General features: G+C 38.5%; 1 protein-coding gene across 5 annotated transcripts in view; it reads right to left on the reverse strand.

Moving 5' to 3' along the window:
• The window catches only part of AFG2A (AFG2 AAA ATPase homolog A), a 220,650-nt gene that overhangs the window by 115,249 nt on the left and 79,478 nt on the right, over positions 1 to 25,923 (reverse strand). For all 5 annotated transcript variants that reach the window (XM_058666883.1, XM_058666885.1, XM_058666886.1 and 2 more), the window contains one exon: positions 23,084 to 23,210. In XM_058666883.1, the coding sequence (XP_058522866.1) occupies positions 23,084 to 23,210 (127 nt within the window). The remainder of the gene's footprint in view (positions 1 to 23,083; positions 23,211 to 25,923) is intronic.

Below are 25,923 nucleotides of genomic sequence, written 5' to 3' on the forward strand. Positions count from 1 at the left end.
TCACCTTGCACATGCTGGGATCCATATGGGTGTCAATTCGTGTCTCAGCTGCTTCACTTCCCATCCAGCTCCCTGCTTGTGGCCTGGGAAAGCATTAGATAGCCCAAGGCCTTGGGACCCTGCAACTACATGGGAGACCTGGAAGAAGTTCCTGGCTCCTGGCTTCAGGTCAGCTTGAATCGGGCCATTTCGGCCACATGGAGAGTAAACCAGACTCTCTTTATATCCTTCTCTCTGTATATCTGCTTTTTGAGTAAAAATAATAAGCGCTTAAAAAATGTATAAAACTTTTTCAAACTCACAGGAACATTTAAGGTATCCTGCAAATATTAGTATTTGTTGACTGAAAAAAAAACCAGCCCAATTAATGAAAGTTAACTTACTAGAAACATGGCTTCTGATAGCAAAACCAAATTTCTATGTAAATACCCATTCATTTAAAAAGGCAAAAAAAAAAAAAAAGCATTCTTTGAAAAATATTTTAAAATTTCCCCCTAAATCAAATATTTCAAGACTAAACACATGCAATAAAATTTCATAAACCTCTTGAATTTCTGAAATTCAGTTATAAATGGATTATAAAGTACCACAACTTAACTAAATACAACAACTCACAGAAACAAAATTTTACTTTTTTTTCACAAAGCAGCAGAGCTTTGGTTTGACTACTCTCTGCCAATAGCAAATTTTCACAACTGTACAGTTGGCCTGACAGCACTGTGTTCTGAACATTTTGAAGCAATTGTTTCTACTCAGACACTGAATCATTATTGACCCCTATGAAAACCATGAAAATTTAACTATTCAGCCCCTGGAGCCTTATTTTTCACTTACCAGACAGTTATGGACAATATTATCTGCCAGTTACTGAATCAATGAATTTAACTCTCTGACCTCAAGATAATTTTAATGGTATTAGATAAATAGGAAAAACAGGGGAAAACTGTAAGAGAAAATCAAGCACTAAACTAAAAGTCCAGAAGAGGAGTAAGCAGACAAGACACAAAGGAGAAAAAAAAAAGAAAGAGTGACAAAAAAAAAAATTCAAAGAAATGGTTGTGAGCAGCTAAAGGAAAATGAGGGCTTTGAATGAATGACAGAGAGTCAAAATAAGCAGAGTACAGAGAAAATAATGTAGAGAGCCAGACGATCAAACTGTCAGCATATATGAGTAAACTCTGCTTTCTGTGAAAGCAGGAAATAATGGTCAGGAGATGTGAGGACAACAAAGAAACAAAGAACCAAGGGAAAGAGGCAAACAACCCGGCAGTGCCCATGGCTCCTTTTCGGTGTAGCATGCCTAACGACATCCCTATAGAAAGAGTACAAGAAATGGAAAGGGAAACTGACAGAGGTATCAGCAATAAGCACTGCAACCATTCAGGAAAAGATGGGAATGAGAGTAACAACTGAAAGAAAATACGATAAATTTTGAATCTCAATGGGGGAAAAGTGACCTTGATGAGATTCAGCTTTTCACACAATTCTTGTGCCATATTAAAGAGACTGTAAAATACAAATAATGGAGCTGCTGCTGGTTTGCAGCGGGTGAAGCCAATGCTTACAACACTGGCATTCTTTACGTGCTGGCAGCTCCATGGTCTCCAAAAGCAGTAGAGCAATGAAGACCCGATAAAGCTTCTGGCTTCTAGCTACTGCCTGTCCCAGTGCTGGCTGTTGTGATAATCTGGCCTGTAAGCTTGGATAAAAGCAGGCTAATTCTCCACCTACATGGCCGGAATCCAACTTGGGTCCAAGTTCTAGTCTCAGCTGCTTTCCTTCTGATCAGGCCAGCTCCTTGATTATGGTCTGGGAAAGCATCTGAGAATGGCTCCGTGCTTCACTGTACACACAAAAGGGGACAGAAGCTCCTGACTCAGCTCTTCCCATTATGACCATTTACCAAGTGAACTAGAAGGTTGAAGATCTCTCTGTGCCTCCTTCCCTTTGTAAATCTGCCTAGTAAATGAAGGTAAATACTTCTTAAAAAAGATAGTTAAAACAAGGAAAATATAAATATTTGTTATCAACTCTTCTAGCCAGTGGTCCAGAGTTTACTAGTATGCAATCCCACAGGACAGCTTCAACTAGCTATGCCTTCATAATTTTTTGTACCTGACTAGAAAATAAATCAATTTACTATTTCATAAAAATACTCAAACCTAATCCACTAATGACACTGCTCCCTATATATATAACAATGGTCTTGCCAAATTCTCATGTGAAAACAAATATCTGGAATGAAGCATTCAACTTAAAAGTACACCATATTCATAGTCTTCAGTAAAGAATTTCTGATAAAGGAAGTATGATTTCCAATATGAGATTTTAGTTAGTCATTTATAGACTGAATAGTTTGGAACGCCATGCTGTATCACTATGTCAGTTAAAAAAAAAAACACATACATTCTAATTTTTAAAAGATCCCCTATTCAGCCCACACACTGGATAGTGGGCCTAGTTGAGTTGAACTAGGCTTCGACGTCCATTGACATGTATGACAGCTGAATGGGATGTGGGACAGACTAGACTAGTCTGCTGTACATACTGGCAAGCACGGGAATCAGGGCAGGGGGCAGCAGGCCTGGTGGGGGTTGTTGTGGGTCACTCAGAATAGGCTGCAGCTCTCACTGGTTTATGTGGGGGCCGAGTGTGTGCTGGACAGAATCGGGCTGGACTGCAATACCCATTGGTTCCAGTGGAAGACAGGGCTGGAAACAGAACTGACCCCGCAAATGCAACCACCAGCTGATTGGGGTGATGGACTATAGCAGGCACTGTACTTGGAAGTACACACAAGAATCTGGTCTGGGATGATCTCAAAGTTTCTTTGGGGATCTCCCCAATCAAACTGCCAGACTCAGATCCCGATCATGAAGAGAAGTGCAGGTTCCATGGTCTGCCATGGAGTGCAAGTGCCAGAGCCGAGCCTCCTAACAGGCTCAGACGGAGCAGTGGACAGCATAATCAGGTGCATGTGGAGGGTATGGCAGTCTTTCGGAACCTGCAGAGGATACCTGGCACCACAAAAGAGTACAGAACAAATCAATCAACTACCCCAGCCATATGTTGGCAGTGAAAAACTGGGCAAACAGAGACTTTAAGATGGACTATGTCAATCAGTGGATTCTGCAGCGACCTCATCGTGCTTGGAATGGCAGGACTGGCAGCAATTCATAACTGTTGAACTATCAAAATCATTTGAGCAAGACCCTCGGAGCATGCCCCACATCGGGGACCTGGGATTGGTGGGAGACTGGGTGGGGCTTCTCCCTTTATCTTCCCCTTTACCCCAGACACAGAAAAAAACAATGTGGAAATAATAGTCTTACCCACTTTTCTGTAGCCCTTGAACCTTTTTGCACTAATTAACTATGTAAAGATTGTCAAAAAATAAAGAAAAAAATATTCAAAAAAAGTTCCCCTTAAAACTCACAAGCACAATAAAGGAGGAAATACTAGGTTAAACACAGATGCAATAAACATACTATCCTTATTCAGTGTTACAAGCTGTTTTGCGATAAAACTTACATTAGACTCCCTCCACAGTCTCTGAAGCCCCAGTTCTTGGCTCAGCACTCCACCTACTGTGATCATGTACTGAGGCTGCACTGTTGTCTGTACAACCTTTCTCCCACTTCTTGTTCGAGAAGTTCCCAGGATTTGGGAGACACCAGGTGTTCTAAATAGCTAGGTTGTTGGTGGTGCTGATGTTGCCAGAACCTGCTGCCACTTAGTTCTGAGGGCCACATGAACCTATTTTGACCCGTACAATGAAACAGTCAGTATTATTTTTGATGTGGGACCAGGGCGATGCAACGAACATAGTGAGTTTGTTCCAGCTCTGTGCATGTGAAGCTAATGTTGCTGCTGCAGTCTCAAAGCCTTTGCCATCCTGTATGAAATGGTGCCTGATGTGCCTCCCCTGGAGTTCTTCATCTGGTGGCCCTCAGGTCTGGGTACTAGCCAGACCTATTTGGGGTGGAACCTGTCAGATGCCATGTTGTTGCAATTCACTGAGCCCGAAATGAGTCTGCTCTCAGCTTAGTGCATGTGCAGTCCTATCCCATAGCCTTAGTTTTCTTACACAAAGTGGCACCTGATTCTGCTCTGTGGGTTGGGGGTATAGGCTGTGAAATTCACCCTGTTCCTGCACAGTCTACTTGGAATCTGCTGCTCTCTGTTCCTGGTCAAATTAAACAAGCCAGCAGGATGGGCAGTTCTTTGTCTTGGTTCATTCACCTCCTGAGCGCCAGGTGAACTCCCCTTCCAACCTGGTTACTGGTGGAATTCTAGCCGCTGGTAGAGTTCAGATCACCACTTGATGAATGCTCATGGGGCATCAGGTTACTAGAACACCACACTGCTTTCCCATGTCCATCTGTCTCCAGGTCCCCTCCATCATCTGTCTGTCCTCTCCTATTTCCTGGAATGTGCCTTTTCTGCTTCTTACTGGCTAATGTTTCTCTGTCTGTTTAAATGTGTCCTCACCCTATTCTGCAATCTTGATTCACCAGCAATCATACTTCTAACTCAACAGACTAAACTAGGAAGCTAACACATATTTTTCAATTTAAAAATACTATATGATTTACGAAACAAAATTTCATAACTAAAGCTTAGAGAAACAAACAAGAACGCAAAGAAAAAGGTACAATGCTGCAGGGTATCAGTGTAACCCCCCTGCGCCCCCTCGCCCCGTGCAATGTCAACATCCCATACAGGTGAGGTTGAATCCAGGTTGCTACACTTCTGATCCAGCTTCCTGCTAATGATCCTGGGAAAGCAGCAGAGGATGATTTCTGAACGCACATGAAAACCCAAAAGAAGAGTTCGACTCCTAGCTGCAGATCAGCCTGGTTCTGGCCCTTCCAGCCATTTGTGAAGTGAACCAGTGGATGGAAGAGTTCTTTCTGCGTCTCCTTCTCTCTCTTTATATCTGTTTTTCAAATATAAACAGAAATTTCACAGAAAAAAAAAACCTAGAGGGCCAGCTGTCCTGATTGCTCTGTTTCTAGGATAGCTCCCTGCTGTGGCCTGGGAAAGCAGTGGAGGATGGCCCAAAGTTTTAGGACCCTGCTCCCAATTGGGAGACCCAGAAGAAGTGCCTGGCTTCAGACTGGCTTTAGATCAGTCTCTGGCCATTGCACCCATATGAAGAGTGAACTGGAGGATGGAGGATCTTTTACTCAAGTCACTACTCTGTGAAAAATCTGCCTTTCCAATGAAAATAAATAAGTCATTTAATATGTATTTATAGCAAGTCATTTTGCCATTTAAAGCATCTTTGTAATTAAATACACCATCTTTTCACTTTCATAGTGAAGTGCAACAGCTTGGACCAAAAGCTGGACAGCAAGCTAGTCCACTGTGTCCTGAATCAGGAATCAAAGACACATAATAGTAGCACTATTTCTATGACACGGCCAGTTTTGGACAAAACAGTCTACTTTGTTCCTTTACAAAGCTTACTGAACAATCATCTTGAATATACTCACCTTTTAAGATTATAGAAAGAAAAGGTTTTATCGTGCTCTACACAACGTCAGAATAGCTGTATAATACTACTGAATTAAAATATCTATTTAGATGACAAGATTAGAAAACTGGGCATTTTGAATCGGCTATCAGCAATAATCTTCACTCAGCACTGCCAGTGGGGTCATGATTATCATGGCAGTGCAGAATAAGAATACGTAAATATAAAACTATGAATATATGAAATGGAAGGACAGTTTCTTTTTTTAAAATTAATTTTTTTTTAACTGAAAGGCAGATTTATACAGAGAGGGAGAGACATAAAGAAAATCCTTTGTCCGATGGTTCACGCCCTAAGTGGCTGCAACAGCTGGAGCTGACCCATTCCAAAGCTAGGATTCAGGAGCTTTTCCAGGTCTCCTATATGAGTGCACGGCCCCAAGCCCTGGGCTATCCTCTGCTGCTTTCCCAGGCAACAAGCAGGCACCTGGAAGGGAAATGAAGCAGCCAGGACACTAACCAGCAAAAATATGGTATCCCACTTGCATGCAAGGCAAGGATTTAACTTTCAGGCTATCAAACTAGACCCTATTATTGCTTTTTCTTTGACTTTCTGTTAAGGTTATTTGGATGTCAGAAATCAAACACAAAATGCAAAATCTGGAAATTAATGGGTTGCTTCTTCAACAAAAATAATTTATTTCAGAAACTAAGACAAAACTGAAATGGCTAGTCACAGTTGAGTCCAGAAGAGATGAAAATTACTGGTCCCTGCAAGGAAATATCCCACAACCATGTCCTCAAAGCACATTATTATGTAAACCGAACTTTTTCATTATAATCTGGTCTAAAGCTCAATAAGCCCTAGCACATCTAGCCCATCAATTGTGGCAGGAAATGTTATGATTTTCAAACATAAACAAGTTGGAAAATGAGAGCCAAATAAGGAGTAAAGATGAACCCACCCCACATATTACTGGATTTCATCTTATTTTAATGTCTATGAGAAGTTAGAAAACTGAGCAGTAACAAACATCACTACCTAAACCTTTCAGCCATGGCAAGTCTAAGGGTCGATAAGGCTGCACCTCTGCCATGTACAACCTGGTTTTTCATTCTCAGCCTAACAATCCCTCCTTTATTCATTTGAGAACACAAGAATCAGCTGAGTCTAGTTTACTTCTTCTATTCTTCCATTAGTATTTACTGAGCACTTAATATGTCCTGATATCATAATGAGCATGGTGACTCATCACACAAGATTGAAACTATCCCAAATCCATTACTTACTGTTGAAACCATATAACTAATATAAACTAATAAATTATATAAACTAATAAAATAAGACTTAAGATATACTGTTCCTAAGAAACAAAATGCAAACAGTTAAGACTAAAAAAAGGTAAATAAAATTCTTAAAACTGACATAAGCAGAACAGCTCTTAAAAAAATGTGACATACAGAGTGAAGACTATCTCAGGTTATCAGTTTTAGAGAAAAGAAACACTGAAATTGCAGCCCAGATATTAGACATCAAAAGAACAAACTAGATCTCATGTTACTTGCCTTGAAATAAACGAATGGGAACTGATCCAGATAAATGTTTACCTAACTGTCTCACTGGCTATCAGCTACTGAAGGCAACTTGGAAAATAACAATTCTAAGGACCTATCAAATGTGGTAAAAATACAAAATAGAACCACCTGAGAAGGAAACAGCACTACCACAACTACTAATCCTTTACCCTTAACACAGAAACCACATTTTGCAACACACCTACACAAATTAAAGAAAACGACACTTAGACAAAAATAGCTCACCATGGTTAGTGTGTCAGTAATTGCAACCTTTGCTTAGAACAAAATTATTTATGGAAAAATGACATTAGTGACTGGCCTTTGGTCTAAGAGTTAAGTTACTGCTTCTCACACACACCCATAACCCAAGTCTTAATGCCCAGGTTAGAACTCAGATCTGTTCTAACCCAGGTTTCCTGCTATGAGGACCCTGAGAAGCAGAAGACACTGGGTCAAGTACTTGGATCTCTGCCAACTATGGGGGGCTAGATGCTAAATTCCTGGCTTTTGGCTTTGGCCTTGTGCAGCCTTGGCTGCTGCAGGCTGTGTGAACAGGGACACAGATCAGTTTTCTGCCTTGCAAATAAATCCAATCAACATTGATCAATAAAAGCCAACATTAGTAAAATAAACAAGACAATAAAAAGGAGGTAGAAAGGACAAGATTGGAGTTCAAAAGTGCGAGTTATCACTATATTTTTCTACAGTATGTAGTGCTTTGATATTTGAATCATATACGTGTCTATTCAAAACATTTTTAATAAAAAACACCCTCTACAATAGTTACTATATGAAATTTATATTACTATGCTTATCAGTGACAGAATTCACACAATATCCTCTACAAGAACATACAATTTCATTTTTTCGATCTGAAATCAAATTTACTGCCTGCATTTTTCTCTAAACTAGCTTTGTAACTCTACCTAGTCTCATCACTAGAAGGCACAAAAAACCTGAGAATGCTTTTGGCGGTGACAGAAAACAGATCTCCTGTCTGTATCCACCGGAGATAATTTCTGAAGCATGTAAATGAAAGTTGAGTGACTTACTATGATTTGTGACTGCAAACTACAATTTTTTCATCCTTTCTTCCTTTATAGGAAGCAGACTTTTCACAACAAGCTCTCACTAAATTCATGGAGTAAGGATATAATGGTAGACAACATCGTTGCTTAAACAAAGATTAATTACATACATTAATACAGTAGGAATAAGATCATTTACTTTTACTGTCCAGTGTGTTTTGTTTTGGCACAATGAGTAGAACACCATTAAATCTGTTTAAAGACTATAAGATTGGCCTCATTTACTAAGTACAGGAACAGTGAATGAGCATTCCCCAAAACTAAAATGTATCTGAGAAGCAAGGCAAATACTCTATCTTCCTCTAATTTCAATGCCTTAAGTCACAAAGTTTTCTGTTTAATGAGTGGTTATATATGTATCCTTATGTGACAAAGCAGTGAGCCAACAATGCTAAAAATGGATGTTCAATACCTCCATCTGTAAATAAAAGAATGAAATATCCATACCTATTTCCAAGACGCAGGTTCAGCCATCAAAGATAGCTGGAAAAATTTTTTTAATTGGAAAGGCAGATTAAATTTACTGAAAGATTCTCCATCCACTGGTTCACTCCCCAAAAGGCTGCAACAGCTCAAGGTGAGCTGATTCAAAGTCGGGAACCAGGAGCCTCTTTCAGGTCTCCCAGTGTCTTGCTTGCGGAGAGTTATCATAGCATATTTAACAGCATCCTACACTATATATTTCATGGATGTGTTCAATTGTGACACAAAAACCTGTAGAATTGCGGATACAGAGTGCGAACAAAGGAAGGGGCAAACTGCCCAGATGACACCTATTGCTTTAGAATAACACCATAAAACCACCATTGTTAGAAAATATTAACAGAATTATTTAGAACAGCTCTGATATGCATGTTTCAGGTAAAAGTTGATTCCAGTAGTTTTCGCTTGGGTGAGGAAGCTTTTTGAGGTTTTTGGCTGTTGCTGTTCATTTCTGTAACTCTACCCTATAATCTGTGCAGATTCAACATTTGCAACATAAACACATTGGGGACCTGGGATGGGTGGGAGGCTGGGTGGGGCTTCTGCCTTTGTTTCTCCCCGACCCAAGATACAGAAGAAAAAAAAAATGATGTTAGTGTGGAAACAATGGTCTTACCCACTTTCCTGTAGCCCTGAACCCTTTGTATCCTAATCAACTATGTAAGATGAGCAAAATTAAAAAAAAAAAAAGGAAGATGAAGAAGGAGGAAGGAGGAGGAGGAGGAAGAGGAAGAAGAAAACATTTTCAAAGAAAGAAATATCTTCCAAACAATGCTTGAACTGCCAGCGTATCTATTCCTGTACATGATCTTGTTTAGCTTCTCACTTATAACAAGGAGGACAAAATGAAAATCTATCCCATTAGGTTGAATACTAAAGCTTGAGAGAGCTGTATGGAAACCAAAAAGAAAATCTAACCAATGTGCATTTCTTTCATTAGCAATATTCTGGTTTGATTCATCAGCACAATTACTCTTCCCAAAGACTGAACTGTTGGAGATTTTGCAAGCTAATAAAACCAGTTTATAGACAGTATTAAAAAAAAAATCCAAAAACCTGGATACAAGGTTACAGCTTACTAAAGTCTACCACTAATCCATGGGGAAGTTCTAATCCTTCGGGAGACTGTCTGGGTAAGTCAGCAAAGGCTCTCTCTGACAGCACAGATAACACAATTCAGTTGCAGGCCAGAGAGCTGTATTTGTTTGTTGTTTTTCTCCTCTCATATTGGTCGCCTGTCTCCACTGATTTGTCTGGGAAAATGATAAATAATAAAGCAAACAACCCTTTCCATGTCTAAATCAACACCCTAGCAAAGATCCACTCCAAGAAAAGCTTCAAAGACCATTCTGGTGAATGCATATTTAAGTATATATTAAGTCCAATTCAAACAAAAAAGCAGTAATATATACATAAAAGTTATGTATTCAGACAGAACTCCACTTTCAAACATACAGGTGAAAAGCCAATGACAAATATTTATAAATATGCAAAAAAGGAAAATGAATTACTTATTTCACTTTAGTAACTAATTATAATTTGTTATAAACAAGATTTGACTACTAATACAAGGATTTAAAATCTGATGTTCAAATTATTCTCCAAGAAATTTGAATCTCAAAACTTAACAGATAATTAGTTTCACCAAAAGTAAATGCAAAATTCATTGAGTAAAGAGGAAACACCCAAAGAATAAAGCAATAGAAAAAAACTAAAAAGCACCTTGGTTATATTTCTGTTGAAAAAGATAGACTCTACCTGTAACTAAAAGAAAGACTTTTACATTCCCTGGATAACTGAAGGTACTAAAATATGGATAAGGCCCTCCCTACATGATAACAAAAAAATTATCTATAATAATCATTATGCATTCAAGATCTTTACTACATTATCATCATTAAACTTTCTCTTTTTTCTGGCTATACAACGTAGTGTAGGAGATGAAAAGTACATTTGAAGATGCACAAAACAAAAAAATGGAAGCAGCTGCAAATATATATGGCTGTGTAAGACTTCATGTTATGGAAATGAGAAAAGTAAAACGAAAGTATATGTGATTATAAGATTCGACATTTTAATTTCAAAATGACAAAGTATTATTTATCATATTCTGGAGTTACCTTTGCTATATCTTTCATTAGGCTATCCAGAATCACAGCAAATATCATGAAAATTTAAAACTACATAGCATATGAATCAGCACAGTGTTAGCCAGCTAATTTTCTGCCTCCAGAGTTAGCAATCCACATGGGCACTGGTTGATGCCCTGCATATACCCTGCTTATGACCTGGGAAATCAGTGGAAGATGATTTACAACCTTGGAATCCTGCACTCACAAGGGAGAGCTGGAAAAAGTACCTGGATCCTGGTTTTGGTTCGGCTCAGCTCCTGCCATTGTGGTTATCTGGGGAGTGAACCAGTGGATAAAAAGCTCTCTCTGTCTCTCCTTATCTCTGTAAGTCTTTCTTTTCCATAAAAATAATCTTACATACATATAAAAACAGGATATACAACATACACAAAACAGAACACACAAATCTACTAATTTTTTTTAAAGGTGGAATCCTGTCACTTATGACAACACAGATACACGAACTTTCTACCTCTCCTTCTCTCCATAAATCTTTCAAATACAAATAATAAAATTAAATATATATATATATATTTAAAAGCTACATGGTGTAAATTTTACATAATGTGAAGTTATGGACACGAACGATGGACATCTGATTGGCAAACCAACAACACACGAAACATAATGCTATAGAAAAACAGATAGGTGGTTCTCAAAGATAGCAAACTCTGTCTTTCAATATTGCCTAAATTGTTCATTAGTTACCAGGTAGACAAGTATCTCAATATCTCTGATTAGCAATTTTTTGGTAAATATTCAATGTGGTAATAATAGCCATCTTACAAGAATATTTCAGGATGTATGATTCCCAACATATATTCAACTTTGCAAAATGCACAAAGCAAAATTATTAATCATTACTTTATCAAAATATTTAGATTTTTCTCATTCCTTCAGTTTTTGTGCATTATATTTAACATGATATAGACTAGTTGAAAGAAAACTTGTAATGAAGTGTGAAGAATATGTTAATTTTTGTACATCTACTTACAAGATTAAATACAGACACTATAGTTTTATCTTTCATCTTTGGTTCCATGAAGAAAATTCTTAGCATTTAACCAGAAAATGTAGCTTTTCTTACCATCTGGGTAAACAGAGTTTGAAGTGAGAAACTTCAATGTTAAATATAAAGTAATAGAAACTTAATTACATGATAGTGTGCCCTTTATAATTTTGAAACAATATATACAGGATAATCAACTATTCCCAAAATACAATCCTGGATGTAACTGAAGGAGCAGTTAATGAGAAATTATTCTTGATTGTTTAATGACAGTTAACCTTCCAAATCATATGGTTTCCTTAAACCTGTAACAACAGCTAATCTGTTGCCATAGTACACAGTCTTCTACTCGATATACTTTTATTTCTGAATTACCCATAGCAATATTAGTCACACATAACCCCCTAAAAAAATCTGCATGTATAACATAAAACTGGCTAATACAATGAGGAATTAAAACTAGAAATATCAATTTTCTCAAGAAAAAAACAAACTTTTTGCCTTAAGAATCAGCAAAATTATACCTGGTATGAAAACTCTTATGATCTCCTAAGGCAGCAGAATAAGCAACAACCCTGAATGGTGGGTCTCTTTCGTACTAACTGGTACTACGTGCTTCAAGTAGTGACGTGCACATATCAGTGAACAGACAGACAAAAATCCTTGCACTCGTGAACCTCACAATGGAGCAAGAGGAGACAGACATTACCAAACACAGTAAATAAATGAGTTGAGAGTTCTGAACCCACTGACCCTGCAATAATGTGAAGTCTGTAAATGTATTAACAAACCATCACCAAAGGCTGGTAGAAGAGCTGAGAACAGGTCTTATCTTTAGGGTAGAATAACTGCCAAAATAAAGCTGACATTTTACCTTATATCTTCAGTTAATTTTCTTCCCCATGGTCAGATTTATTGAGGTATTATTTTTATACTATGAAGTGAATTTTAATTTGGAATTAGAAGTGTGTTGTCATCATCCAAAATAATAATAATAATACATTCCCAGGTATTATTTTGATCTCCATTGCCCTGGTGTTTGTAGAATGTCTCATGAGTGAAATAGGTGTATTGTGCAGCCATTCTTATCTGGCTTTTCAATCAGTGTATCTTTGATAATGCACCCATTCTCTGTAGATGACCATAGCTGCTACTCTTTACAGTGAATAATATTCCAGTACAGGAAGATAAACCACTTGTTTATTGATCCTCCATAATAGAAACATCTGGGTTAGTTAGATGATTATAAAAAAATTTACATACAGGTCTGTGCTTGGACAAATGCCTTCATTTTTTTAGATTAAAACCTAATACTGCTAGTAAGTAGAGTCAATATATACAGTTATATAAAAACTTATTTAAAAGAAATGCAAAGACTGATCAGTGAATAAAATTACTACACTGACTGGTACTGCTAATTCTGATTTTTAAGAAAGAAGAATGCTACTGATTATGTGGTTAATGTACTTAGGAATACCTTTTGTGAAAGGAACACCTTTTGTGCTTATTTTAACTAACTCAGCTAAATATCATCTGCAAGCCATCTACCTCAGGGCCTGGTGCATAATTATTGCTAGTTGTCTACTATTTAACTTTGTTTTCTTGAATGCATCCAGGACCCCACTTCTGACTTGGATAAACTAAATCCCTATTTGCTAAATAAATTGTACAATAGTCACACACAAATATGCACACACACATGTACTTATTCAAACCCCAACTATTATTCTTGAGACATAAACAGTTCCATTTATTTCCTTAAACTATTCTCTCTGAATGGAGGAGGAGAACCTTAAAGTAGAGCCTGAACTCAGGAAACATTTTAGGTAGTAAGCATCACCATCTTGTGTCAAAATGAAGCAACTGCAATACCAAATTTACTGTCAAATACAGAGCGCAGATAACAAAAGTATAAGATCTAAGATCCAACCCTTGCTGTAAGTAACTACCTCGGCCTAAGTTGTCTTGTACCTAGCCAAGGATTATGCTGTTGGAAGAAAAGTAGCCAGTAACTGATGAGAATTCTGGGCCCAGTTAATGCCAAAGTTGATTACCTAAACCAGTGTATCAGTGTAATTGCCTATTCTGTCCTATATTTTTTTCTTTTCTTTTTTTTTTTAAACACATGTGAGGAAGGCAGGTAGCACCACACTGTTACACAATGCTGGCTCCATACAGGGGGTAAGGGCTAGGGGGTAAGGGCTAGGGGGTAAGGGCTAGGGGGTGGACAGCAGATTGCCTGGGGAAGGTGGTCTGGGGACATATTGGAGTAGGAACAACTAAGGGTATGTGTGACAGGGAAGAAATGACTTCAGGGGGTCCTTCACAGTACCCGCAGGCAGCCTGCCTCACACAAAGTGGTTTAGAGAGGGGGATCCAGAGGGCATGTCTAGGTCAGGCAAAGGTACCCTCGATGTTGGAAACCTGGGCTAGGCTAAGCAGTAGCATACACCACCAGCTGGCATAAGCAAAAGCTGGGGCTGGAAGGCATGTCTGGCTGAACTAGGCTGCAGTACCTGCACATGGGTGTTGGAGCAGGAGTGGGTCATATCAGGCTAGGCAGCCACACCCATCAGAACCCATCAGAACACAAGAGAACTGGATCTAGGGGGCAGATTATTTGGGGACTTGTGGACTCACCACTGTGGGACTATTGTGGTTTGCACAAAAGGCTGGAGCAGGGATGACAGAACAAGAAAGGTTGGACTTTGGAACTGACATTTCTGGGAGCCAAGGCTGGGACAGGGCTGGGGTGGGCCAGGCTGAAGCACCCACTTGCATATGGAAAGGACAGAAGAGAGAGCAGACCATGCCAAGCAAGGATGTGACACCTGCTGGTGCATGTGCCATCTGGGACTGGGAGCAGGTACGAGAATTCAGGCAACTTCTCTACAAGGTCATATTTACCACTAGGAAGCACAAGAGCTGGGACTGGGAGTGGGCCAGGCTAGAACAGGCTTCAGTATCCACTGGCACGTTGGAGTGCCAGAACTGGATATGTGCCATGCTCAGCTGTGATGGCTCCAACACTTGCCAACAAGAGCTGAGACTGCAGGTTGGCCATGTCAGGTTGGGTTGAAGCCCCTGCCAGTATGTGAAAGATCCAGAATTGGGAACAGACCTGGTATGGGAACTTCGAAGACTTCCCTGCGAGGCTGCAGCTACTGAGTGGTGAGTGTGAGAGCCAGTGGACAGCATGCCCAGAAGCACATGAGGGCCTGGCAGCCGGATTATCTAGGCTAACAGAGGACACTGAGTAGCTTGTTAGAGGACGGAAACAACAGGTTGGACCATTCTCCTGGCCAAGCTTTTAAACATGTTCCTGGGCCTGTGGATGCACTAAGGAGGATATGGTTAGCCACCAATGAACCATGGAAAGATTTTCTCAATCCTGGTGCAAACGAGGTGATGATGTCTCAGAACTGTCAAAACTACTCAAGGACCACCCTAGGAACACTCTTCTCCACACCAGGGTGTCTAAGCCGTCATCAAATGACTGTCCTCCATCCCCAAGTGCTGATGCAGTATGACAGCAAGGAGTGGCCATTTTCCCTATCCCCTCAGGGGACACAAAAGGAAAAAAACAACTGAAAAATTTATCCCAAACCCCTTCATCCATTTCTGAACTTGCCCATCCTAATCAAACACCCTCATGGGCATGTATCCCTCTCAACTATATAAACAATGCCGAAAATATTTTTTAAAGATGCAAGATCAATTATTTTTTCCAATACACACCAATGTGTGTGTCAATGAAGAACTAAAGATTGAAGACAAGTTTAAACCGTCCATGATTTATGATCATGAAGCATTAAAACTTACGGATATTTCAAACTGGATTATACCTATTAAGCAAAGAAATCAATTTTTCATTAGGTAGAAAATTGTGAATATTTTCTATATACTTTATAAAAGTATCATCAAATTAACCATTGTGTTAATAACATTCCATTATTCAATATATGGCTTTGAGTTTAGGTCCTAGCTACACTGAACCTAATTGAGATCCTAGGAAGTTTAACATCAATGGAAGAAACTTTTTCCACTTTAAGTTTCCACTGTACTAGTCAATTGTTAAGATATTTCAGTTATCCAAAATTACATTCACATTTGCAGCAGCAAGATTATTAAATAGTATACTTTTATAGTCTGATTAGACATGTGTGCATGGAGAATATATGCAGCTTGACAAGTTTTTTAAAGACTAATATATTTTAAATTAAATGCTATGGTGTTTTTAACTGTCAACCAGGATTTTTCCTGCATACAGTGGTCTTAAGGCTGATTTATAGCTTTTGTCCTCTTTTTTGAAAATCATATGATTAAAAACAAAAGTCACTTTCCCACACCTGGGGAATACTTGCTATGATCTGTTTGAAGGAACTTTTCAATAACAAGTTAGGGAAGGTGGTTTCTGAAAATAACATCACAAGAAAACAAAAACCTCAGAAAATTAATACATAACATCATTTTAAAGTATTTGGAATCTATATGATTGTATAGCAATGTGTCACAAAATAAGACAACTGCACACCTTGAAAACACACAAACACACACGCACACATGCGCAAAGAAAAACTCAATGTAACACAAAATAAGACAATTGCAGACCTTCAACACACACACACACCCAACCAGAAAGATTATTTTAGCAACAAATTTAGATATGGAAAATAAGAACCCCACATTCCTCTCCCTTTCTGAATTCTTTCATTGTTTGTACTGCACTGCCAATTTCATTCTTTCCAATAAGAGGTAGTAAGTCAGGAGACTGATAGTTCAGCAGTGTTTTAACCTAAAAGAAAATTAAGATGCTGCTGTGGTGGTGGGTTAAGCTTCTACTTTTGAGGCCAGTAACCAATATTAACATTAAATTCAATTAGAAGTCAACAGTGGACAGCTGGTAAATAACCCTGGAAAGCATAGCATTAGCAGAGCCTTCTCATAAAAGGCAGGAAGAGTCTCACTAAACCTTTTCTTGAAGAGATCACAAACTATCAGAGGATGTTACATTTCAGAAAAACAATAAATGCTGATGGTGGAATGTCACTGAAATAACACAATTAAATAAAGAGAAAAACACAAGCAATTTGCACAAAAAGAAACATATTAAAGATAAAAACTTTAGAAGAAAATCAAGCTGATGTGCAGAAATTTCACCTACTAATGCAACGAAAGAAAAAGATGGAACCAAAATTTAATAAATTCATAGTTCTCCATCTATGTTGGTGAATGAGCAAAGAATAAAGAAATAATCTGTAGACATCTTCTAACAGGGGTATCAAAAGCATTAACAAGACTGGTGGCCATCTAATAAAATAAGCCTTTTCAATCTTTAAAAACCTTGTTTCTTATTAGAATAATTACTAGAAGATTAAATATATTCCTAGTCACATCTTGACAACATGAAATTTTACCAAATTCTTTCTATCTCTGCATCTCGAAATTTTTTTATGCCTGAAAATTCCAAGAATGAAAACATGAAACAGTATACTCCACACATTTTATCAAGTCTAAAACCAATGGATCTTTTAGCTTCAGATGTCATGAGTGGAAGTTTATTATTCATGATATAAGTAAAAGGTAAAAGATTTCTGGATTTAAGGGAATCATTTTGTTTAAAAAATTATTTAGATGCTAGAATTTACCATAGCAGCTAACATGTCAATTAATATGCCAGTATCCCATTTTGGTACCAGAGTCTGATGCCAGTTCCTGGTCCCTAATTCCAGCTTCCTGCTAATGAAGTAACTGAAACATGGTCATAATGTTTCCAATGACTGGGTTCCTGCTAACCGCGTAAGAAATTTGGATTGAATTCTAGGCTTCTGGCCAGGGGCTTGCTCTCTCTTTTCCTCTCAAATAAACAAACAACTACTTTTTAAAAGTAATAATTGCTTAGTCTAAGAAAACACCACTTACAAAAATTCAGAGAAATTTCCAGAAAAAATGGGATGTATTTAAATGAAACCATTTTATTATTTTATGTTATATAATAAGATTTATTTTGATTAGAAGTAAAGCAAAATTATGCAGGAGAGCAAAACACAGAGACAGATACAGACACAGAGAGACAGACAGACACAAAGAATCTTCCATCCACTAGTTCACCTCTCAAATGGTTACAACAGCCAGAGTGGGACCAGGCAGAAACCAGGTACTCTGTTCAGGGCTCCCCTGTGGGTGCAGGAGTCCAACCACTTGGGCCATATTCCACTGCTTTCCCAGGTGCATGAGCAGGGAGCTGGAATGGGAGTAGAATAGTAGCTCTCAAACTGGCACCCATAAGAGTGCAGGCAGTCACCTAACCTGTTACCCCACCAGTGCCAGTCCAATCAGTGTCTATTTGGATCTGTTGTCCATTTCTCATACAAATCTTTTTTTGGTTTTAAATGTGGCTTTACCTGCTATGCCACACTGCCAGCCCCCCAAAAGATGTTAATACACCAATAACAATTTACTACTATTAAGTTCAATAGTACATTGATGACTATTTAATGAATAACCTATGATATAATGTGTTTTCATGATTTTTATACAATAAATATACTTAAAATTTAGAGGAAAAAATCTGGCTTACTCAGGTCAAAATGGATTAGACTTGAAGAGAAGACCTGAAGCTGTAAAACCTTTAAAAGAAATTGTCAGGGAAAAACTCTATGACATGAGTTTGTGTAATGATTTTTTTTGTATATGATCTCCAAAGGAAGCAAAAAAGAAGGTGCATCAAACTAAAGAAACATCTGAGCAGAAGATCAAGCAACCACTTGTGAAGAGGCAATGATTAGTGATTCATACTCAAAACACGACATTTAAGGAATTCAAACTACTCAAAGGCAGCAATACAAATAACCCAAAGAGGCAAAGAACATGAAGACATACAAGCAGCTAAAAGGCAAACTAAAAGATATATATGTCACTAATCATCAAAGTCACAGAGAGACATCACATCAAACTTGTGGGGTAAAGTTACTAAAACTATGAAAGTTAAGTGATTGCACGAATCCATATAAGGAATATTTGCATAATGTTGGTGGAAAACAGTATGAAGAAGGTTCACCAAAAATTTAAAATAGAACTACTATATGAACCAACAATCCACAGGTAATGCACGTTCACTGCAACACTACTCCCAATGGCCAAGATACGGAAAGAACTTAAATGTTCAGCAACAGAGGAACAGATAAAGGAGATACAACAGGACCAGCACAACAGTTCACCGGTTGCAAGTGTCAGCATCCTTTAAGTGCTCTGGTAACGTCCCAGCTGCTCCACTTCCCATGCAGCCCCCTGCTTGTAGTCTGGGAAACAAGTGGAGGATGGCCCATGTTCTTGGGACCCTGCAGCCATGGAAGAAGCACCTGGCTCCTTGTTTTAGATCAACTCAGCTCCTGCCATTGCAGGGAGTAAACTAGCAGATGCAACAATCTTTATTTCTATTTCTCTTTCTCCCTGTAAATCTCCCTCTTCTGTAAAAACAAATAAATCTTTTTTTAAAAGGAGATACAACATACAAGACATTATTAAATCTTTTAAAAAGATGAATTCCTGTCTTTTATGACAACACAATGAAAATGGAAAATACAATTTTAACTAAAATAAGCCAGACGCAGAATGACAAATACAGCATGTCTCACTTAACATGTGGAATCTGAAAAGGGAAATTCACAAAAAGCACAGCAGTCTGGTGACTCCCATGGGTGGAAAGAAGACTGGTCACAGAATAAAAAGTTTCAGTTCCAAAGGAGAAATAAGATCAAAACATTTATTGTAAAACCTGGTGACTATAGTTAATGACAATGTACTACATATGTGCATATATTTAATAAAGAAGCTTTTATCAACTAAATATAATAACTATGTAAGATGGTCAGTGGTAAAGGCCTTGGTTTACCCATCCCACATGGATACTTTTATGAAAATACAATGTTCTACCCAATACAGCTGTCTGTCAGTATCCATGCATGATAATGACTCCCAGATGGAAAGACAATGAAATCTGTGAATGCTCAACAATCTATACACAAGAGTATCGTATTTATAACGAATGCACACCATCCCACACACTGCACACTATCTTTATCAACTGTTTTTTGTTAACGGAATAATCACAAAGAAGTCTATATGTTCAGTACAGATGCAATTCCCCTGTCCCACAGCACAGATATTTCTGATTGGATATGCAACCTACAGACATAAAGGGCACGTGCGCATGCACGCACGCGCACACACACACACACACACACACACACACATATAGCTGTTGTCAGAAACTGAATTTAAAAATTTTAGTGAGAATAAATTTTGCTCATGGATGAGTAATACATTATTTTTAAAGACTGCAGTGGCCAGGCCAGTATTGTGGTACCCTATGTAAAGAAGGCATTCCATGTGTCCATACATTTCAAGTTTTCGGATGCTCTGCTTCTGATCTTGCTTCCTCACAGGGCACCAGGAAAATCAGTGGAAAATGGCCCCAAGCACCTGGGCCTAGGGACCACATGGGATGGAGGTACAAACTCCTGGCTTCAGGCTGGCAGACTCAGCCATTGCTACATTTGGGAAGTGAAGGGGGCTGATGGAAAATCACTGTTTTTGCAAATCTGCCATTCAAATAAATCAATCTTTAAAAACAATAAAGATAGTAAAAACATACAGGCATACATATGACTAATAAGCTTTACTGTAATGATCTAGATAGTAAATAATTTAGACCATAAAAGTCATTAACTCTCTCCTGTAACTACTAAACTCTATTACAGTAGTGCAAAAAGAGAAATAGACAAGACATAAACATGTTACTGTAACTGTATTTTATTTGAAGGGCCTGAAAAATCAATTACATATAAATTTCAAATGTCAAAAAACATTTAAGAACTGTTTTGCAACTACTTAAATAAGTAAAAATGATTCATCAATCATGGGATGTACCACAACATATAGTAAATCTCATCTGGCCAAGAGGCCGGAATGTGCTGACCACCAGAATAGACAATCTCATAACTACTGAGGCACACAACCTACGACCAACCAGCGTCTCTTCTCTCACATCTCCTAATGCCCTGGCCAAAGCTGAATGTGTGAGCTGCCATCTTACAACACATAGTAAAAACACTTGGAAGTTTCAAAGAACACACAAAAAAATCCAGCAACAATATCAAAACTCCTTTTCCAACATCCTTGTGGAAAGATGATAAAGGTGAAACTGGAAGATGACCTGGAGAGAAGCCTTTCAGGTCTGATCACAATGAAAAGACATTTTGATAAACAATATTAAAAATGAACAGGCATTCTTACATTCTTCTGGGAAAATAAGTAAAATTCATTCAGTCTTTTTTTCCCCCATACTGTCATAGCTGTGATTAGCATCATTAGAGGAAGAGAGCTTAAAAAGCAGTATGGATAGAGAGTACTTATCTTTTCAGGTACATTTTTTGAAATAAAATTCAATTGCAAATGGAAAATAAGTATACTTACATGCTTACTTTTCTAGACATTGGTATTTAAACTTTTGCAAATTAAAAACATAATGTTAAGGCAACTTCTAACAAAGGATGTCAGCAAAAAAAGGTTATGTCTTAATTAACCCATCAACTACTATTTCTTTTCTAGGGAAATAGAAAGCAAAGTATCAGTTTATCTCTTCTGTGCCTCTAAAATACAATGAACAAAAACAATTCTGAACACCGATTCATTCAAGTCTTCTGCCTAAATTCCATACTCGGCTTAAGTCAAGATACTTTTTAAAGCTAGCTGAAAGTAACAAGGAACTTGCTATTGTAAGAAAACTTTACACTATCCTGAGGAACATTTTACACCTAACAAAAGATCACTCTTCCACATAAGATTCGACACATGTATGAACTCAACCCTTCTAAGCAACAGCCTAACAAAAAAATTTAACATAAACTCCAAAAATATGGGCATTTCACAATTACTGGGCATACATAATCAACCATGTGCTTACTGTTCTGAAGCCTACTATACATTGAGGAAATTCCAATTATCCTCACTCTAATTATTTACATCACATAATCTATTTAATTTTGCTTTGTCTTATCACATCTGCCATTCACAGAACAAAGGACATTTGATCCATCTTCTTGTCATACAGAGGTAACTGGAGACAGCTAAAAGGCATATGGAGATGCAGACACCACTTAGACTACAAGCAACTTTTCACAAAAAGAACATACAGAAAGATGCTCAAAACTCCAACAGCTCCATTCCTGATTCCAGCTTCCTGCAAATGGGCAGCCTAGAGGCAGCAAGTGATAATGGCTGAAAGGGCTGAATCCGTGCCATGTATGCAGGAGACTAGCACTGTGCTGCTACTCCTGGCTAGGCCTAGCCTGGCCCACGCTGTTGCTGATATTTGGAATGAATCAGTAGATGTAAGTTTACTATTTGTTTATTCTATATCACATTTTTTTAAAATGCTATTTTCAAAAGCTTGTTTTTATTTATCTGGAAGGCAGAGAGACAGGATAGAGACAGAGCAAGCTCTCTTCCATCTGCAGATTCATTCCCCAAATTCTCTTAACAACTGCAACTGGTTCAGGCAAGAGCTAAACTCTGAATTTCATCCACAGTTTTCCAAGCAAATGGCAGTGACTCAAGTACATGACCCATGATCTGATGCCTCTGTATGCACATCTTGTGCTAACTGGATCAGATACAGACAAAAGACTGATTCCCAGGTGCTCTGATGGCGAACATGGGCATCCCAGGGGGTAGCTGAACTACACCACAATGCTCATGGATGTCTTCATATTTGTTTGTTTGTCTTTATGTGTGTTTGTTTTGTTTTTAGAAAAGAACTGAAGAACGTGAGTTGAATCTAACAGCCTGAGACAGGGAAGGAATAGTGTGAACAGCCTAGGCTCTTCTAATCCATCCCTTGGAACAGAACAGCCTTTACAACTTTATCCCAGTGCCTGCTGTTTGCCTCAAAGTAATAACTGGAGGATGGGCTGTGTTCCAGGATCCCTCATCTGCATGGCAAGCCAAAGAGTCCAAATGGCCCCATGCAGCTTTTCTGAATCTCATATGAATAGCTTGCAATGTATCCTAGTCCTCTGTTGTTCAATGCTTATTATCTGTAAGTAATAAAACTACTCCCTATAGCTTGTTAGGGAGAGATTCTATCTCATTGACTCAAGACCACTGGTAACCAATGCACAGTGAACTTGCTTCACAACCTCCAATATTGTCTAAACGAGAAAATGACTAGGAAGTAATCTAATCAACTGAAAAAAGTTGGAATCTGATGAACCAGTTCTTGATTTTACAGTCCACAATACTTTCTTTCTTACCTTGTCTATTCTATCTGGGCGATTAGTAGCTGCCAAAATAGTCACATCCTTTAGTTGCTGAATCCCATCCATTTCTATTAAGAGCTGAGCCAAAACACGGTCGGCCACATTCCCAGCACCTGAGGAACTGATGTTACAAAATATAATTTTAAACATATATTTACATATTCCCTAAAACTGTATTATTTCTAAGGCTCTGCATTCTATTATAATATAAGAAAAATATATACATCAAATAATTAAATACATATTTGGGAATTACTTCTTATACTATCATATGCAAAATCTATATTAAGATTTATCCATTCTGCAAACAAAATTAGAGTGGATGAGGGTTGTTGGGGCTTAGCCACAGCATCAGCTGGCAGAAGCTGGTACTGGGGGCTAATTCTGTCAAGTCAAACCACAGAACCACCCGAACAGTGCATACACCAGGATTGAGAGAGACCCAGGAGGGAAATAGTGGGTTCCTCCCTCTTGGGTTACCACTACCACGGGAGGGCACGAAAACTAGGACAGGGGCTGGGGTGGCTAGAAAGATACCCAACAGGATCTGTGTGGGCTGCACAGTGGAGCTGGTTAGATGGAACAAAGCTTTAATACCCATTGACATGTACGAGAGCCAAAAGGGATGTGGGACAGACCGGACTACTGCTACACATATTGGCAAACCAGGGTAGGGGGCGGGCCTGGTGGGGGTTATTGTGGGTCGCTCCAACTAGGCTGCAGCTCCCACTGGTTTACATGAAGGCTGAGTGTGTGCTGCGCAGAACCAGGCTGGACTGCAATACCCATTGGTTCCAGCAGAAGTCGGGGCTGAAAACAAAACCAACCCAGCAACTGCAACCACCAGCTGATCGTGGTGATGGACTGTGCCGGACCCTGTGCTTGCTAGTACATACAAGAACCTGGTCTGAGAACACCTCAGACAAAGTTTCTTTGGAGATCACCCCAATCGAAATGGCGGACTCAAAACCCTAACCAAGAAAAGAAAGAGGGCCCGGCGGCGTGGCCTAGTGGCTAAAGTCCTTGCCTTGAACGCTTCGGGATCCCATGTGGGCACTGGTTCTAATCCCGGCAGCTCCACTTCCCATCTAGCCCCCTGCTTGTGGCTTGGAAAAGCAGTAAAGGATGTCCCAAATGCTTTGGGATTCTGCACCCATGTGGGAGACCTGGAGGAGGTTCCTGGCTCCTGGCTTTGGACCGGCACAGCTCCAGCTGTTGCGGCCACCTGGGGAGCGAATCATCGGATGGAAGATCTTCCTCTCTTATCTCTCCTCCTCTCTGTATATCTGACTTTGTAATTAAAAAAAATAAACCTTTAAAAAAAAAAAAAGAAAAGAAAGAAGACAGAACAGGTCAATCAACCACCTCAGCTATATGTTGGCAGCGAAATACGGGGCAAACAGAGACTCTACGATGCACTATGTCAATCAGTGGATTCTTCAAAGACCGCATCGTGGCAAGACTGGCAGCGATTCATAACTGGTGAACTATCAAAACCACTTGAGCAAGAACCTTGGAGCATGCCCTACATCCGGGACCAGGGGAGGGTGGGAAACTGGGTGGGCCTTCTCCCTTAATACCCCCCTTTAAACATGAAGAAAACAATATGGAAATAATCGTCTTACCCACTTTCGTTCCTATAGCCCTTGAACATTTTTTACCCTAATTAACTATGTAGTAAAGATTGTCAAAAATATAATTTAAAAAAAGATTAAAAAAGATTTCTCCATTCCATCATCAAGCATACTTGTTTTATCCAATACTGAAATACTAAATGAGTATCAGATATGAAAAGCACCCACATGAAAGCAGTAAGATTTTATTAAAAAAGTCAATCACAATCATAGACAAAGTGTTATTTTTGATGTTTTGCTACTATTAAAAGTGATAAAAACATATCAACAAATTAGGCTGGAGAAACACTATCTGCAGAAACAAGAAAAGAAAGCATTGCATTGTTGCTTTATGTTTACGCCCAAATAGACTGTATTACACTAGTTTTTCATTTGAATCTGTTTCCATTGATTAAATACGTGAATGTTGATTATGAAATAGTCAAAAGTTGCTACTGAAACTTAACCCTAACACTACACAATCAAAATCTTCAGAGACATAGCTATCTTTAATTGTTGTTTGGATTTCCTGAGATGTATTGAAAAGCAAAAAACAAGTAAACTTTTGAATGGACAATTAGAAAGTAAAACAGCACAAGTATAACTAAAACTATTTAAAACATATACACTCAACCATGTGTACTTGAGGGGGGAAAAAAAACATAGGAGACACACTCCACAGCTTTGCCTAAACATCTGTGACACAGCAAGAGCACCCCAGCAAAATCATCCTTTCTAAGATCTCTAAATTACAGCATTTAGACATCACATGGATTACAAGTGCAGAAATCTAACTTAATATACCCAAGTGAAAGAAGTTCTTTAAATCACCCTAACGAACCATCAATAATGTTGCTACATAAACCACAGTATTAATTCAAATTGTCCTTTCTAGTTAATCATTCTCATAGGTAACTAAGCCAAAACACACAAATAAGTGTTGATCTGACTCCAAGAAAGAACTCGGAATATTTCAAATATAATTCCATATCCTTCTCCAAATCAACAAGTTTAAGTGATAATAATGTGACAATGCAGATTAACTGTAACAAAGGTGCAGGATGTAAACAATAGATAACCTGTGTGTGCACACATGTGCTGAGGCAGGGAAGAGGTGAGAACTCCGCACTTACACTCAATTTTACTTTGAACCTAAGGGTACTCTTAAAACCAAATGACCAAAATTTCTACTGACAAATACTACAAATAAAAATGATGTTC

The sequence above is a fragment of the Ochotona princeps genome, chromosome 7, assembly GCF_030435755.1.
Source record: "Ochotona princeps isolate mOchPri1 chromosome 7, mOchPri1.hap1, whole genome shotgun sequence".
Taxonomy (NCBI): Eukaryota; Metazoa; Chordata; class Mammalia; order Lagomorpha; family Ochotonidae; genus Ochotona; species Ochotona princeps.